General features: G+C 45.1%; 1 protein-coding gene across 3 annotated transcripts in view; it reads right to left on the bottom strand.

Moving 5' to 3' along the window:
- AGK (acylglycerol kinase) overlaps positions 1 to 11,460 on the bottom strand; it is a 38,357-nt gene extending 26,897 nt beyond the window's left edge. Inside the window, exons 1-4 of one of the 3 annotated variants that reach the window (XM_074582647.1) lie at positions 11,153 to 11,460; positions 6,395 to 6,509; positions 5,680 to 5,768; positions 2,068 to 2,107 (exon numbers count right to left, since the gene is read on the bottom strand). In XM_074582647.1, the coding sequence (XP_074438748.1) occupies positions 2,068 to 2,107; positions 5,680 to 5,750 (111 nt within the window). In that variant the 5' untranslated portion in view covers positions 5,751 to 5,768; positions 6,395 to 6,509; positions 11,153 to 11,460. Of the gene's footprint in view, positions 1 to 2,067; positions 2,108 to 5,675; positions 5,769 to 6,394; positions 6,510 to 11,152 lie in introns of all 3 variants that reach the window. The other 2 variants (XM_074582655.1, XM_074582663.1) reach the window with 2 other exon arrangements.
- Positions 11,461 to 17,226: the final 5,766 nt, after the last annotated feature.

Below are 17,226 nucleotides of genomic sequence, written 5' to 3'. Positions count from 1 at the left end.
TGGCTCTGACACATCAGTGAGAATGCAAATTACAGCAAGAATTGATTACTAGGCTTTCTGGTTCACTCCTTTCTAATGCAGGAGTCTTCTGCAGGATATTTTCCCAGGCTTTAACCACTGAAATTGTAGGAAGCTCTGTTGACAGTGGTTTTGCACTTTCATTTACAAGAATAAGCCATAATGGAATAGATCCCACAACTTAATGACTGGAATTAAGAAACAGGAAAGTCAGAATTTCCACAGAAGAACTGTCTCCTTGTACCAGTCTTTCCTTAGCACTTACACCTTTTTGACAGCATACACGCTTAGGTTTTTTAACTTCTACTTATGCATAATTTCATCGGTACCTTTTTAAAAAAAAATTTTAATTTGGTCAGTATGCTTCAAATGCTGAGGTATTAACTGCTATTTTTGGCAATATAAAAAACTTCTATTATGCAGTAAAAATGAGTATTGAAAACACAAAAATCAAGAACAACTGATACTATGAGTTGGAAATGCATTTGACTCTGAAGCTGTAAGTATGATTTATGAAAGCAGGATTTTCAGGGAAAGATTTTTCTTATTCTTTCATTAGACTTGAGCTCCCTTTCATCTATTCTGGCATGAAGGTCCATTGCCTAAATCAAGCTGCTGTGAATATCTTTCCCTCAACAGCAGGCAGACTTAAAATTGGGATTATTCAGGTGCACCACAGAAGCAGGGTAATCTAAAGGGAAGTTTTTTAACAAGAAAATTAATTTTCACCATTCTTCTCAGGCCCCAGTACATAGCAATGATGGGAGCAGTGTTATACCCTGCAATATCTTGAAGATCTGGCATGGAGAAGCAGGTTTAGAATAAACTTTATTTGTGGGAGTTAGAAAGACTCTTAAAATCCTACAGCACACCACTGGGGTAATCAGAGCCCATAAGCAGTACCTGTGCAGTGATGTCATCCACGGGCAGCAGCACTTGTGCCCCTAAAAGACTGCGTATTAAGGACAAGATTTCTTTATGGGAATACTACTGTATTGGAATTTGTTTGTTGCTGGTTGCCCATGCAGGCCGCAAACTACAAAATGCAGTAGTCAGTATACTCAGAGAATAACTCTCTGAATACTAGCTTTCTTGTCAGTGATCAGCAAACAGGTTGTCTCCATTAATTTCCCAGTACATGAGTCTCAAAAGCGCTAGGTCAGTCATCCCACTTAGTATCATAAATCATATCACAGAATCACAGAATGGTTCAGGTTGGAAGGGACCTTAGAGATCATCTAGTTGCAACCCCCCTGCCATGGGCAGGGACACCTCCCACTAGACCAGGTTGCTCAAAGCCCCATCCAGCCTGGCCTTGAACACTTCCAGGGATGGGGCATCCACAACTTCCCTTTGCAGCCTGTTCCAGAGTCTCATCACCCTGACAGTAAAGAATTTCTTCCTAATATCTAATCTAAATCTCCGCTCTTCCAGTTTAAAAACGTTACCCCTCGTCCTATCACTGCAATCCCCGATAAAGAGTCCCTCCCCAGCTTTCCTGTAGGCCCCACTGAAGTACTGGAAGGCTGCTATAAGGTCTCCCCAGTGCCCTCTCTTCTGCAGGCCAAACAACCCCAACTCTCTCGGCCTGTCTTCATAGGAGATGTCCTTGATAAAGTCACTCAGGATCAAATAGACAAGGACAAGGTCTCTTCCAGCTGAGCACTAACACGAAGCGATTTGCACTGCTTCTGCCCGTCGTGGTGCATCTGAGATTTTCGCCTTATCAACAAACCATCTTCCCACCAGAACTTTACAGACACAGAGTAATTACACCTGCCGAAATGGAGGTCTGGGTAGCTACAGAAGCAACTAAGATTACCCCAGTGATAACACTGCACCATCCATCCCAACAGCAGTCAGGGCATGAAAGGTACAGTACCCTGGCTGCAGGCTGTGTCCACCCTTTGGCATTTTAGCAAAAGAACACAGATGGCATTGTTATAAGGCTTGTCACGTAGAGAACCCGTTGGGAAAATCTCAGGAGCCCTGCACAACCAAGATAAGAGGGAGATTTTAATCTAATTTTATCACTTTAAACAGCATTACCTGGGCTTCTTGGCACGCAGCTCTTCGTAGCAGGTTATCACTATTAGGTAAGACAGAAAAGAGAGCAGACATTAGGTTGTGTAAGTTTAAAACAATTTGCTCATTTCTAAAATGAAGGTACATACTATTTTTACACACACTAAATTAAAAAAAATGCAGGTTCTTTAAGTCCTATTTAACACATTTTAAGGATGAAACACACCCATTTAAGCACACATGCATAGTTTTTTCCTGCATGTGCACACAAACACCCTTTCTAGAGTGAAGAAAAAGTAGAAAACAAAGACCAGGACGCCAAGTGTGCTGAGATTACATAAGCTATGAGACACTGTATCACTGTGATTTATTTTTAAATTGCTACATAACTGTACTCCAGATCTAAGGTGTGGGTTTTTTCAACGTTAATACTGCCTGTGATTTACACTGCAGGTACTTGCCATTCTGGCAGTATAGAAGGGATTTAGAGTAGACTTAAGTGTAACTTCCATGGACTTAAATCTTTGTGCATTATAATTGTGAACTCTCCTCTCCATCAGTTTGTAAGCCAAACACATGTTTAATGCAGCACCCACCACCCACCTAGGTCTGAGCACGGACTAAAGCAGTAACTCAGAGAGGTGAGAACCACTTGACTCACCTAAGTGAAGTTTAAAAATAAAGAAGAAAAAATACCAGTATTAGATATGCCACTGATGGTCATTTCAGAAAGAAATTCCAGACTAATCCTTGTGCTCGTCATTGGTGACAGCACTAGCAAGGTGGCAAGCAGGGTGCAGTTGGCAAGCAAACTGGAGACAGAGCTACTGAGTGAGGGACAAAATTACATTCTTCCCCAGACCAAAAAATGCCCTATCAGCCCCAGTAGACAAAACAGGGAGTCCTGTTCTGCAGTGCCCAAACTCTCGCTTCTCCTCTAGATAGCAGATACTCCCCCCCTCCTCGCTAAAACCAAAAAACTCCTTCAGCTTGCCCTTAATACCTGGCAACATTATTGTCTCAAAAACATCAAGCACAAAAATACCAATTATATATTTAGCATACTAAAGTGAATACACTACAGCAATTAAAAGGATTCAAGGCCAACCATGAAAAGCAAGTGACTAGGAAAGCAGCACACCCCCACCACAAAGTGTGGCTCATCAGACCAAATCCTGCCATGGAAACGTCAGAAGAGAAGGCAAGGCCTTGGTTGGACCCCTGGACCCAAACACAAGTGCCATCTACTCAATTCCATCAGCTTACTCTATTTAACCGTCACTGAAGCTATATAAGCTGCTCTCTTTGGCGTCGCCAAAAGATGCTGCAATGCCATAAAAGGAGAAGTAGGGTGACTGCAGGTGAGATACAAAGTTGGGTTCTGAGAAAATAACTCTACAGGAAAAAAGCCACAGATTTATTCCTGGTAATAATAAAAAGCCAAAGGAAGAATTCGAGCACGAAAAAAGAAAATACATGAATAATACTTCACCAGGACAAGAAGTAACTGGAATGTCTTAAAAAGAAAATCCTGAGAGGCATGCTTGAAACTGTCATGTTTGCTCCTTAAAAAGAAAGGAATAAGTCATTTATATCAAGCACCTGAATTACTACTTAGAGGAGCAACAGACTTGGTTTTGATTGCAGCAATACAATGAAAGCACACTAGCTAAAATAACTATCTCTGAAAAGGTTTGTGTTCCAAGCTAAACAACATTGCCGCAGCTAACTCCAGTTCAATCAAGATGGCATGACAGGCTACGTCCACACGTTGCTGCTGAGGGCACCAGCCCTCATATAGGGACATTTTTTCCCCCTTCTGTAACTATATGTGGCCAGAGCAAACACAAAGCAATTGCAATTTCAATATTATGGGATATCAAGAAAAGCCCACGATCAAATGATAGCTGCACAGTTGTTGTATTTGACAATTGCTGTCTTAACCTTATTAACAAACTCTAGTCAAATCCGTGTTATCTGTTTACTTCACACCGATGCTGTTTTGTCCAGAAGTCAAGCTGGGTCACATCATCAGCCAGCATGTTTTCCTGGTGCCCTCAACCTTGTGCTGCAGTGTTAATCGCCTTTAAAATGAAGTCCAACACAACTTTTCAAATGCAAGCAAAAGATACTGTGTTCTCCGTCCCAACCTGCAAAGACCCCCAAACTACTGTCAAGGAGCTCAACAGAGTCCTAACCATAAAAGTTAGGCTTGATAGTTTTGATGTCAACATTTAAGCTTATTTTTTACTGCACTGAAGCATTTACAGAAACAGAAAAAGTCTACTCTGATACGCATATCATTTTGGTGTCAAAGGAAAGGTTTAGATTCTGAGACCAGAAGAACCATTTACTGTCCAGTAATTTACAGGTGATTTGTCTCAGCTCTCCAGTAGTACAGCACCCAGGAGCCCATGTCATCCCAGCCATACTCACAAGATTCCCACTAATTCAACTAGGACATATATTTCAAAGTCATTGAGTATGGCTTAAAGATGTCTCAAGTTTGGCTTAAAGATGCCAGGTAACACGAAAATTTTTATTTCCTTAAAATATTACGTCAACACTGAACAATCTTCACACTTAAGAAAAAAAAAAAAGCACAAGTGCACTCAGAGTGGTGTATCTGTGAGAACAGCAGTCCTCCTCCTGTATCACAGCTCTTACCTTTACTCATCTCATGGCTCACCTAAAATACCACAAGTGGGTCTGGAAGTTCTCTGTGGGTCATACCAATTAATAAATATAGCTAGAAAAATGTAAAAAATCGCAAAAAGGTAATTTCTTAAAGTCTTCTGTCTCAGTACATATTAGATTATCAAAATATGGTTGCGTACCAGCTCCCAGAGGAGACTTTAATAATAAACATACAATTTTCTAGATTTTTTTATGCTTTATTGACTAATATTATGTAGTAACAAAGCCTTTTCAACAACACTCAAACATGAGCAGGTGGAAGCTGAGGGAAATTGCTGCACTGCCTTAAAAAACACACAGAGATTTCTTCTGACTTGCACCATGTCCACAGCAAACTAAAAATCAATTTTTACTTTACGTTTCCCCTAAGGGCTTACAGACACAATTCCAGCCTTAAAGCAAGACAGATGAGCATTACCGCATCTGCTGGCCAACCCGGGGCTGCCTTCCCGCTGTGAAAATTAAGCATCACACAGCTTACAACTGGGCCAACTTGCTTAAGCAGTAAAAAACTGGGAGACAGAGAGGAACAAGCAGTGGCAGTGGGGTACAGAAGAAAGAGGATGTCCTAAGCTGAACCCATGGACAGAACTTTTGACTGCTTTGACAACGGTATCAGTCAATCCTGCAAGGCCGTCAGCCACCACAGCGCAGACTCTTCGGAGAACAGAGCAGGCTTACGGCAAAGCAAGGAGCCAACGCAGAAAGCAACTGCCCAGAGCTCACCGGGCACCAGCCGCGTCAAAGTTCCCAGAACACAGTGGGCTGTGAGAGCACAACACCCGTGCGACCTGCTCAAACACAGGCTGTTTTGATTTGCCTGCAACATCCCCAGCGCAGGGCTGGTGGCCACTGTTCCTGTCCTCAGCATTTTCTGCTAGAATAGGGAATTAACACTCTTACATATAAGCACACAGATCCATGCTATTTAGTACCTACACTCCTCCAGCTGAGATTGCATCCTGTGCCCAAGTGCCAGCAGAGGACAGGGCTCTAAGGACAGTTCCCATGATGAAAGGTGTGAGATCCTATTTCAAAAAGAGTTATCAGGATTACGTCTAAGACTATTAAGTACATTCAAACAAGAAGAGGCCTAAAAACTCTCCAGTTCAGTGTCTGCATCAAAACACAGTTTTGTGAAGAGAAACTTGACCAAAGCTATGCATACAGGATGACTCCTCAAGAGCTATAACAGAACTAACTCCTTAGAAGAGATTTTATCTTAGCAGAGAGCTTTTTGACTGCTTCCAATACAGCAAGAGCACAGCATTTTCTTTCCTGGATATTAGCATTTACTTCCAACTTGGCTTTGGAACGGCATGAAAGACAAATCTTAGTTTTCATCAGCTTTAACCAAGACTCCATTTTTTTGACAAAGTTTGATAAAATAAAGTCAGCCACTCAGAAAGTATACACAGAAAGGTGATAAAGTGAGTTATCAGTCTGCAAACATGCAGACACTAACATTCAAATTATAGATAACAATAACACTCGGATTACTGGCAAGCAGTCAAAGGCCCAGATGCCTTGCCAGCATTTTCTACGGAGAAAGTCAATACTTTAACATATACAGAGTAAAACTGAGTATCCGAGGAGTCTACTGCCTCAGTACAATATCGAGAGTCCCCGTGCTGACAAAGTGATGATCACTTACCCAGTGACACCATTGTAACAGTCTGGCTAAATCTGACAATCATTTAAGCCGATGTCCATCATGCCAGAGATTAAATTTTTGCTGATTTGACAGAGCTGGTGACTCACTGCACCACCTGGACATAAAAAGAACAGCAGCAGCTCAATTCAGGAAAGGTGACCCAGGACACAAAGGTGAGAGGGGCTTCCAAACTTGGTGGAAATTTTAAAACAATCATATGGTATCTTTACTTTATCTGCAATCAACCTTACGTGTATATGTTAAACAGAAGTACGTTACTGTGTATGAGCACGTACCCGACAATCTGCATACCCTCTAAGCTTTTATCTACTGCACTAAATTCAGTGTTCTTCGTACCTGTAGTAGGATATGCTCTAGATTAAAATGATGCTAACACATAAATTCATGCAATCCTGAGAAATTAAAGGGAGACAATCTCGAGTGTGACAACACTGAGTTATCTTCTTACTTCTCCAACACTACAAGAGTATTTACCATCCTAAATAGGAAAGACAATGTATTTTTAAAACATAATCTTTTATGAGAAAAAAAGACATTTTAAGACTCACTAAGGCTTTGTAAGAATAGCAATATGATTTTAGTTAACAGTAGTTCAACCGGACATAACGTCTATCACTTTACACACGAAAAACCTTTGCCACCTCCTGATCGATATCTCTTTTGAAGAGGCACCTTCTGCTATATTACATACTTAGTACAGCTGAATCACAAATGGGGGAGAACAAATCGGCACAAGGTTTCCCTCTTTACTCTTCGTTCATTCAAAAACGCCTTACTGTTAAATCAGTCAGTATTTGAACAAACACCTCTCAAGATGAACGGCTGACACACCGATCCCCAAACTAAATGCTGCATGAGAAAGTATCATACAAGACTGGGCTAGGAAGCTTCTTGACCTTTACAGTTATCGTCATCCATAACCCTTAGACTAACTCGGCGATGAACCATTACACTCCAGTGCCCCTCGTTCCTCTACAGCCTGTAGAGCACAAGGGTGTCCACATCAGACCCCACAGCACAGTTGCAGGGCACAGGAGTGGGACACCCAGGTTCATTTCCAGGCAGGGAAGAAGCACAGGGGCAGGTCTGGAAAAGATAACATTCTTCTTGTCCATATTTGTCCATGTAGCATCCTCCAAAGTCTTAAGGAACTACTCCACGGATCTTCTGTCCCTGTGGGCATGTAGGTTCCAACTATAGAGGAGTTGCCATTTATTTGCAGGACAGATTGTTACTTACAATAGCTCCACTTAATGCAGGCATCATAGTCTCTGCATCCAAAAGAAGAATGAACCTTGAGAAGTCAAAAAAGCAAATGATCTTCTCCTTTCAAGAGAAATATCTTAGAAAATCCAGGAGGACAGAACAGCCAAGAACAGGGATGCAGGATGGTGGAAAAAAAAAAACCTCCTTCAGCTGCAAATAAACAAGCAACATCTCAGACAGCTAATTCCAATAAGTCGGAGGCTAATCTGAACTGATGGTGTGCTAAAGCAAGCCCCTTCGTCAGAAACTCCAGTGATGCCAGAAACAGAAGCACAAGACTTCACTAAACCTTTAATCCGTTCTAAAAGGGCAAATACAAGTCTAGTCAAGTATGCTTCATGCATAGTAATTTAGCCCCTGATGTCGATAACAGCAAGCCTCACAGCCAACATAGCCGTGATTCTCTCATTAACCTCTTGAAGTGTTGCCTACAGCAGTTTGTGCATGGGGCAAAAGGCACCTCCTCATGCTCCCCAACACAACTGGTACATAAACAAAGAAAGTGGGGAGAGAAAACGTACAAGAAAACCCGCACCAACAGCCATTGCCACATTTGGAGGCAAAACAGAAGCTGCAGAGAGGGATCCTGGCCTCTTCCCTGCTGTCCAGCAGCCACAAGGTAAGGCCTTCACTGCGCGCAGAGTAGCACAGTAGGGCTGCCGAGACCACCTTTGACTTCTTACATTCTTGCCGTCAGCCTCTTCCATCATTCCTCATTTTTCTATTCCCTGCCTGAAAAAATCCTCCACAGATATCAAGAAACAGCTAAATGGTTGCCACTTTTCCCAAACGGAATTTAAATCTCTGAAAGCAGTACTTACAGCTGTGCTATAAGTCTACATCAAAGTCACACAGAGCTGTTTGTCATCACAGGATTTCCTACCTTGCATTTCCAATATCTGGTAAAGAAATGCTGTATTTTCCCTTCTAGAAAAAAGGGGATATTTAAGAATGGGATGTGTAAACATTTCCCCCCCCCCCACTACATCTTCTGGGTTAAAGCATCATACCTACACTTGGTGCAAATAACCTCCGAGCACTGAAATTTAGATACCAAAAGTTCTCTTTTTGTTTGTTCACCTTTCATATTTCCCTCCTTATTGACCACCATATCACCCACGGTGCGCTTCACATTCTCTGTGATCATAACGTGTTTTCACAGTTATTGCACAGGAAATCAATAGAGCTGAAACCAACAGTGCACAGGCACGTGAATTCCCAGAAACGGCAGACATGAAGGGGAGACTGGTTGCGTCTGACACTGCTCCAGGCCTCCTCGAGTGCCCACTCTCCATATGCACAAGGAGCAGATACAGTCTTTTTCTTAATGCTGTACACTTCAATATCTCTCTGTAGCACCCAGGCCTGACATGCACTCCGCTGTCATTAGTATCTGTGGCAACAGAAGGCCAGCAAAGAGGCCGCTCACGTAAGCGGGGTACCTGGGAAGGTCAAAGACTGCTCTGCCCCACCAGCCAGCCCCTCGTATGAATGCCAACAAGCAATTTTTTCCTCCTCCTTTTGCACATTAAGCTTAGTCTTTTGGCTAAGAGGTAACTAGAATGACAGAACTTCAAATAATTACTCATTTACATTTCACTGTTTTATCTGAATTCAAAATTCAAGTAGTCAGAGGGAAAAGTGGAATGCAGGCTCAAGGATCTACTGACACTACACGAAGGTATTGAAAAAACCCAACCTATTTAGCACAAATTCTTACGTTTACAACACAGCAGTATACTATGTACTTCTTTTCTGTCTGTTAGTCCATGTAAGCATATGCGTAAAACCATGACCTTGTTACCACCACTTTCACACACTTATTCTCTCTCTTATCAGAGCCTGCCTTACAATCAGCAATTACAGGGAAAAAAGTAAGGAGCGAGGGTTTTTTTGCTGCTTGCCCTGCAGCCAACTGAACCATAGTGCTTCAGGTAAGAAGTAAGCAACTAAAGCAGATGTATCATTCAAAACAAAGACTGATTTAATGCAAAAGTCCCTAGGCAAAAGGAAACAAAGAAGGAAAGTATAACAAACAACATAAACAGATTTATTTTCCTAAGTTTTCCACCGAGGCTTTGGCAACATTTTCATATAAGCAGAAAAAACACTGCAAGAATTAAAAGGACATTAAGACAGTAACAGAATAAACAGCAGCACCAAAACTAACAATTTTTAAAAATAATTTGGCCATACTTGCATTTTAGTCAAATGTATTAGCCATAATCTTAAAGGACAGGGATTACAATATAAGCCTAGCTATTTAACAGTTGTGAAGGAGGATTTTGCTTACCATCAGGAACGTTTGCTCCACAGACAAAAACTGGAAATGAGACCCTGCTAGGTTCAGCTTATGTTAGCAACACGGCTGCTGCAGCAGTTGAGGGGCTCCTTCCAGCTAGGTGGGCGACAACAGCAAGGCAGGTGCACCAGAGAGGGACAGTGCATGACTGCCACCAGTGCCACGCCTCAAGAAAGGCACAACAGAAGATCTGGCATCTTTCATGAGGTGTATGGCACCGTTAGAAAGAAAAAAAGGAGGTGGGAAAACCCACCCACAGCCACACAACCACCATGCTGTGATGGCTGCCTTCTGGGCATGAAAATGGCTTCCTGTCAGCCAGGTACCAGTGGCACTGTAGAATTATCCAGGTTGGAAGGGACCTTTAAGATTGAGTCCAACCATCAACCCAACACTGCCAAAACCACCACTAAACCACGTCCCTCAGCACTATGTCTACCCGTCTTTTAAATACCTCCAGAGATGGCGATTCCACCACTTTCCTGGGCAGCCTGTTCCAATGCTTGATAACCCTTTCAGTGAAAAAATTTTTCCAAATATCCAGTCTAACTTCCCCTGGTGTAACTTGAAGCCACTTCCTCTTGTCCTGTTACTCAGGAGAAGAGACCGACCCCCACCTCGCTACTTGTGCCATCGGGATGGGAGACACGCAGCACCTGAGTGGACGCAGGCAGGTGCAGGGCCTCTAGTTTCATTCATCCTGATAATATTGGTTAACAGCACGGAAGCCAAGGGCACGCACCTGGCATTTTTTTTAAGTTAGAAGAGAGCAATCTTTCTCCTCTCCAGCCAGCCCCAGAACGATTCAACCCACTCTGTCAACACTTTTGCTTCAAACTACCGCCTGAACCAGCCCCAGACTCACGACAAGGCCAAGGCGGAACGGTGCAAAAAGGCACCGGGTCTTCCAGAGCTCATGGCTGCTGGAAGGGGAGGGAGGGCCGCGCCCCGAGCCGCCGCAGCCCCTCACAGGGCAGCCCCTCCATTTTACCAGTGGGGAGAGGAGCCGGCCTTAAGGCAGAGGGCCCTGGGCACCCGAGGCGAACACGGTGGCCACAGCTTCGCCGGGCGATGAGGCCGATGGCTTGTGAAAGCCCCCGGGCACAGGGCCGGGCCGGCGTCCCTGCTCTCCCGCCGCACGCCCCCGCCATCCCCCAGCCGGCAGTTACCAGTGCTTCCCATAGAGCCAGTGCCCGCCCCAGCTCAGCAGGCAGACCCCGAACGTCGTTTTCTTCCAGTGATTCCTCAGGGTCGTCAGGACCTTCACCACCCTGGCCATGCCGCCCCGGGGCCAACCGGCCGCCACCCCCTCCCTCAGGATGGGCCGGCGGGAACCCAGAAGCGCCGCCGCTGCCGCCGCCGGATCCGTCCCGGCTGGAAACGGCTCCCCCGACACTGGCGTTCCGGGCACCGGCGCATCCCGGCTCCGCGGAGCGGGACAGGCCGCCGGGGCCCGCCGGGCTCCGGCCCCCGGCTCGGAGCGATGGCGGGAGGGGCCTTCTCACGGCCCCCGCCGTGCCGGTTGTGACCAACCTGCCTCCCCTGAGGAGACCTCATCCCCCGTCCATGTTACTGTGCCCCGGCCTCGGGCCTTCTGTGCCCCAAGGAGCGGTCAGGCCACCCTATCTCAATTAAATATTGGGTGTTTTCACACCCACCCGTGTCCCAGCCCTCGAGGCCTCACTGCATCGCCGTCCCCAAGACCGCCAGGCGACCAGTAGCCGTGGGCTCTTGTCAGCAAGCCCCGGCCACCACAAGAAGCAGAGGGGAGCAGGAGGTGTTCTGCGTGGCCGGGGACAAATGTGCATAGGTGTTTTTTCCCCACTCGTAGAAATATCCAAGGCGCTCCCCCCCAAAAAAAAACAACCGGGAAATATTTCTGAAGGTTCATCTAGAAGAACAGTTGCCTAGGAAGCAGCTGGAACGGGATGACCACGTGGACCAAGAGAAATGTCTCCAGCCGTGCATGGAAGACAGACCATCCTCGCAAGGACAGCGCAGAGCCACAAACAACGCGAACGTCCTTCCAGGGAAAGGCAGAGACACGACCAAGTGGCAAGACCTGCCCTCATGATGGGAGAAGCTTTGGGACCATCCAGCAGTGGCGGCCCCTTCTAGCATAAACTCTAGCCCTGGCTTCCTGTGATGCCTGAAAGATGGTGAACAGCCTCAGACATTTCACAAAATGGCCGAGTGGAGGTGTGTGTGGCTAATATTCAAAGAGGCCCTGTCCTGTGGGAAAGGAAGACAGATGGCGGTCCCTTCAAAATGGGCCATTGGCTAAGTAAGCGGTGTGAGGAAGCACTGTTGCTTTTGTCCCCCTCTTGACAGGGACCTGGGCTTGCGTACTCAGGACAACATGGATGCAGCCTGGCAGGGACCAGCAGGTCAGGATAATGAACGTAACACTGGGCAGAATTTTTTTTTTTTCAGAATGGCTTTTTCCCTTTTGCAAAATGCCGTTTTCAGCAAAGTCTGAACATCTACAAGAATGTCCAAGTCAATAAAATGGCTTTTGTGTAAAAAGCTTCCCCAAATCATTCTGCTTGATGGTGTCCGGATGGGATGTGAGTAATAATATAAGGGGGCTGCTTGAAGACAAATTTGGGGCTCTGGGTATGCAAAAGTCTGTTCCACAAGAATCACGTTGACACAGTAGACAGTCAGAAGACACTCTGCTGTTAGTGACAAGGAAAGCAGATTAAACCCTATGGATTAGTTTCCCTACTAAGTTTTGGGTTTTCTTTTCCCTTCATTTTGTAAAGTAGAAGATTTGGGATTTGTTTTTCTAAGAAAAACATTAAATTATCAGCTCCTGATGAATATTTCAGGCACACCCTCATCCAGTAGCCATCACTTCCCACTTAGATATTCCACGTTCATCTGTCCAATGCATCTCAATGTGCTGAGTACATGCACTTGATGCGCTGATGAATGTTCCAGGTGGTGCGGAGTGATTAAATGTCCTACTTTTTTTTTGGTGGTGTCCTACTTTTTGTGAGGATTCAGGTGGTGTGGCCAACTGCTAACAGTAATGATAGCAACAGATACTAGTACTTTCATCCTGTTTTCCTTAGCTTATGAAAAGATTGTGTGCTGATAAATACTTTTCCAATTCATAATTCTCATGAGGTGCCACAAATAATTTATAAGCAGCTGTAACTTCCTATTTCGCAACCACGTCTACTGAGTACAGTTGTGTTTATTAATGATGCTTCCAAAACAAGCTTGAATTTTTAAAATAAATCCTCTTTAGTATGCCAATACATGTTTGGAGCAGTCAGAAAAATTCTTAAATGTATGAAAGACCTGAATATCTCTAAGATGGCTGAGTGGAAATTTTCCTGACTTCATATGCATGAAAACACATTTAGTATAAATTAGAAATTTTAGCTCAAATACTAGTTGTCTTTCAAAATCCCTAGCAGAGGGACTTGACCCTGCTCTGAGCAGGGTGGCTGGGCTAGATGAATCATAGAATCTTAGGATCATTTTGATTGGAAAAGATCTTTAAGATCATCAAGTCCAACGGTAAACCTAACACTGCCAAGCTACCACTAAACCATGTCCCTCAGTACTGCATCTACGTGTCTTTTAAATACATCCAGGGATGGTGACTCAACTACTTCCCTGGGCAGCCTGTTCCAATGAGCTCCTGAGGTCCTGTCCCACCTCCACCATTCTGAGATTGTGTGACATTATCTGAGGATTTGGGCTGTGATTTGAGATGGGGCTTTTCAAAGAGAACTGCCCTTGGAAGAAAGAAACATTGCAGACGACAACGACAGATTGCGTACTTGTCTCATTACTTGGCTTTACTTAGGATGCAGTGTCCGTTCTGAAATCCCTCCTAGCAAGCACGTATGTCCTAGTTTTTGGCTGTGGCTGTCTGATCACCCTCAAGGTAGATCACACCTGCCATGCTGCTGCATGTACCCTTTTAGCTCTCCTAGTTTTTTGTATGTCAACTCAATAAAAGTCGGTATTAGAGTATGTGCAATGGAAAATGAGAGGATAAAGGGTTGATCTTGAACATCCTCTAGATTATATACTGTAGTCATTTTTTAGGCCAAGTAAAACAACTGCTACCTTTTTCAGAAGACTGCTCAGAGGAGGCTGGAATATGTGTTTTGTTTTCTTGTGACTGCTAGATGGTTTGTGTAAAAAAGAGTCATTTGAAAAGCTGCTCTGCAACTCTAATACTTGACCAGATGTGTGTCACCTAGATTTTTTTTGTTTGTGAAGACAGGTGGGTGCCTCATCCCATTTACTCATGTCTGACCCATTTTTGAGGAGCAATTTTTTTATCATCCTAACTCGAACATCAGCGTCAGGCCTGTCAGCAGAAGAAGCCTCAGATACATGACCATGCTTTAGAGACATATTATTCGCTTGTAATTTTAGGGAAGTCACATGCTTGACCATCTCAGTTCTCTTCTTAGCCAGAGAATATGGGTGAAACAACAGAGAGATTTTTGTCTGCTACTTGGCAATGCTCTACGATTGACAAGGACAGCGAATGATTTAGTCTCCTTTTCTGTCCAGCACAATCTGTCCTCAGTTCTCACCTCAGCTAACTCTTCTGGGTTGCTGTTTTTGTCTTGTGGTCGTTTCTCTGGGAGTGGGATTGAACATATGTAATCATTTTACTGAAGTCACTGGTTTCATCACTTGGTGTGCAGTTTTGCGTGGGACCTTCAAAATCAGGAACAGAAGTCCTGTTCACAGCCACCACGTAGTACTAGTGGGGCTTTATTCAAATTCATGGTCCGAAATCTAATTCTAGCCATGTTGTCTATATGGCTCAACTGGATGACCCTCTCCTACATCTCCAGTAAGCTCTGCATCAGCACTGTACAAAGGCAGGGGAGAGCTTTTGCATGATGGTGACGTGAAGGATACGTGCCTGGGTGTGCATAAAAGAAAGGGACATACCCAGTCCAGTATAGTGGGTCTGTCGTCCTTACAGCAACGGGGAACTGAGACCCCTCTGCCTGCTGGTTATTCTGCCATTTGTGTCTCAGGTAAGGATGGGCTGAGGGTCTCAAACAGCAGTGCTGTCAACCACATCTCCTGCCATCATGGTGATTGTATGTCTTCAGGTGCTTCCTTACAAGTACAATGCAAATAGCTACTTGTATTGCAAAGAGACCAAATTCATTGCTCTGTAGGAGCTGTGTGTTTGCCACACAAATGCAAGCCCGTGTTCCTGCCAGACCAAGGCAGCAATGTTGTGGTTGCAGTCTGCCCGGCCCCCCTGGCTCCCTCCCTTGTTGCACGTGATTAATATCAGTGTGGCCAGGGTGACAGGGGAGAGCATCTTCACACAGCCTTTGAGCTTTTGTGCAGCTGATGAGAAAAACCCCAGACTAAATCTCTCCATGCCTCTGGCCCAGCGAGGGAGGCTATAATTTGCTTTGCTTTAATTCCACAACACCTGAACACCAAGCATGATTTAAGGTGGGGAAGAGCCCTTTTCCTTGGTGGCTGGGAGCAGGACCGACTGAGAGTCTCTCCGGATCAGGCTGTGGGATGGGAGCGCCAGCTTTGCGGGCGCATCCACCTCCAGCTTTTCTCTCCCCACCAGCTGTGGGCATAGGCTGGGCTGCAGAGACAGCTCTTTCTCTCCCTGTCCGGGGGCGTTCCTGTGCTAGCTGAAATCTCTGTTGGGCTTCCCAGTCGAAGTTTCTCTGCTTCTGTTCTCCAGGTTTTGTGTCCAGGGCCTGAAGCTGTTCCTCCACTCTGTGTCCCAGGTCCCGCTCCGTTCCACCTCTGGCCACCGTCCTGTGTAAGAGAGGGGAGTGCTGCAGCCACTGAAGCTAATCAGAGAAAGTTCCTGCTTGTGAGAGCAGACAAAGTTCATCATGGATTCTCTTGCCCTCATTTCCAGCTCTGCCTAGAGGTGTGAGTCCCCAGGGTAGTCACGTCTGCAGTCAGTGCCTGCTCCACTGACTTGGAGAAAGATCTGAATCACACTGGCAGGGTTTTTGGTTGGGTAACTCAGAGAGACTCTGCACGAGAATAATATCTCCCCTTCCTTCCCCTCCACGCTCTTTCTGGGCTCCTCTGTAAGCAGAACACGACATGAGCTTCACCCTCCCTAGAAGGAAATTCAGGAGCGTGCCTAGCATATTTCTACAGCAAAACCCACCACCTTTACGCCCTGCCCCCTATTCCCACAACCGAACTATTACACAGAAATATTCCCCGATTCTCAGAGTTTATTAACCTTTTTTCCAAGGGAATGAATAGAGATATTCATAGCTTTTGAACAGCAGCAGAAACCCATTAAATTGCTCTGTGGCAATCTTGTCGGGAACTTGTTCCTTTAGCGGAGACACGTTTCAGAAGGCTCTGCACTCACTCCCAACCTATTTGGATTCAGTAAATGCAGGTGCCACTGAGGCATTAGGGTGAGCAGCCCTGGACCCTAAGCTTTAAATGTAGCGGGGTGACAAAAATTTCTCTCAGTTTTAGGTCTCAGAGCTGGGCAGAGATATTAAGTCATTCCTAGCACCAGTTAGATCTCCTCTGGGTCTGCTCCAAATGAAGGAACAAGGACCGTGTCCTGGGACTGGGATTGATCTGTTCATCCAGCAGCTCAAACCCCTGCACAGAAAAGTCTGTAGCAGCTCCTGTGCTAATATGAGCCGCTCTACACTCTGCTTTTCAGTGAAGGTCTCAGCGGGAGCTACAACGGGGACACCAGTTCCATTACTGGTAGAGGTTCCTACCCTTCAGAAAGTCCTGCTGACCCAGGCTAAGGTCACTCATTGCTGAGCTGATGCTGTTACTCATCTGAGCTGGTGTTGTGACATATTAAGGGGCTCTGCATGGAAAATAATACGATACAGGGAGGGAGGGAGGGAGAAGGAGAGAGACCAAATGCACGGTGCAGATGTGCTCACGGGATGTGCACGCCTCTCTAAGCAACAACGTTTTTGGAAGGGAGGTAGCCATCATCCAGCGTGCTGGTAACGCCTAACCTCTCCTGGGCTTCCATCTGCAAGCGGGTGTTTTCACTTCTGCAGACAGAACCTGGGTGGGTGATTTAGGCCATGAGTATCTCCACGCGGGCATTTTGCTTCTGGCAGAGATTAATGCTCATTGTTTAATTAAAAAAAAAAACACAACACAAAAGTAAATTCATATTCTCTCCACCTATCCCTGTTGTACAGCTGGATGAGAGAGAGGGTAGGAAATTAAGGCTTTTATACTGTTTCTTGATTTCAGTGGGTCCGCA

Source organism: Larus michahellis, chromosome 1 (genome assembly GCF_964199755.1).
Source record: "Larus michahellis chromosome 1, bLarMic1.1, whole genome shotgun sequence".
NCBI lineage: Eukaryota > Metazoa > Chordata > Aves > Charadriiformes > Laridae > Larus > Larus michahellis.
This window is presented reverse-complemented; position numbering and strand designations above follow the sequence as displayed.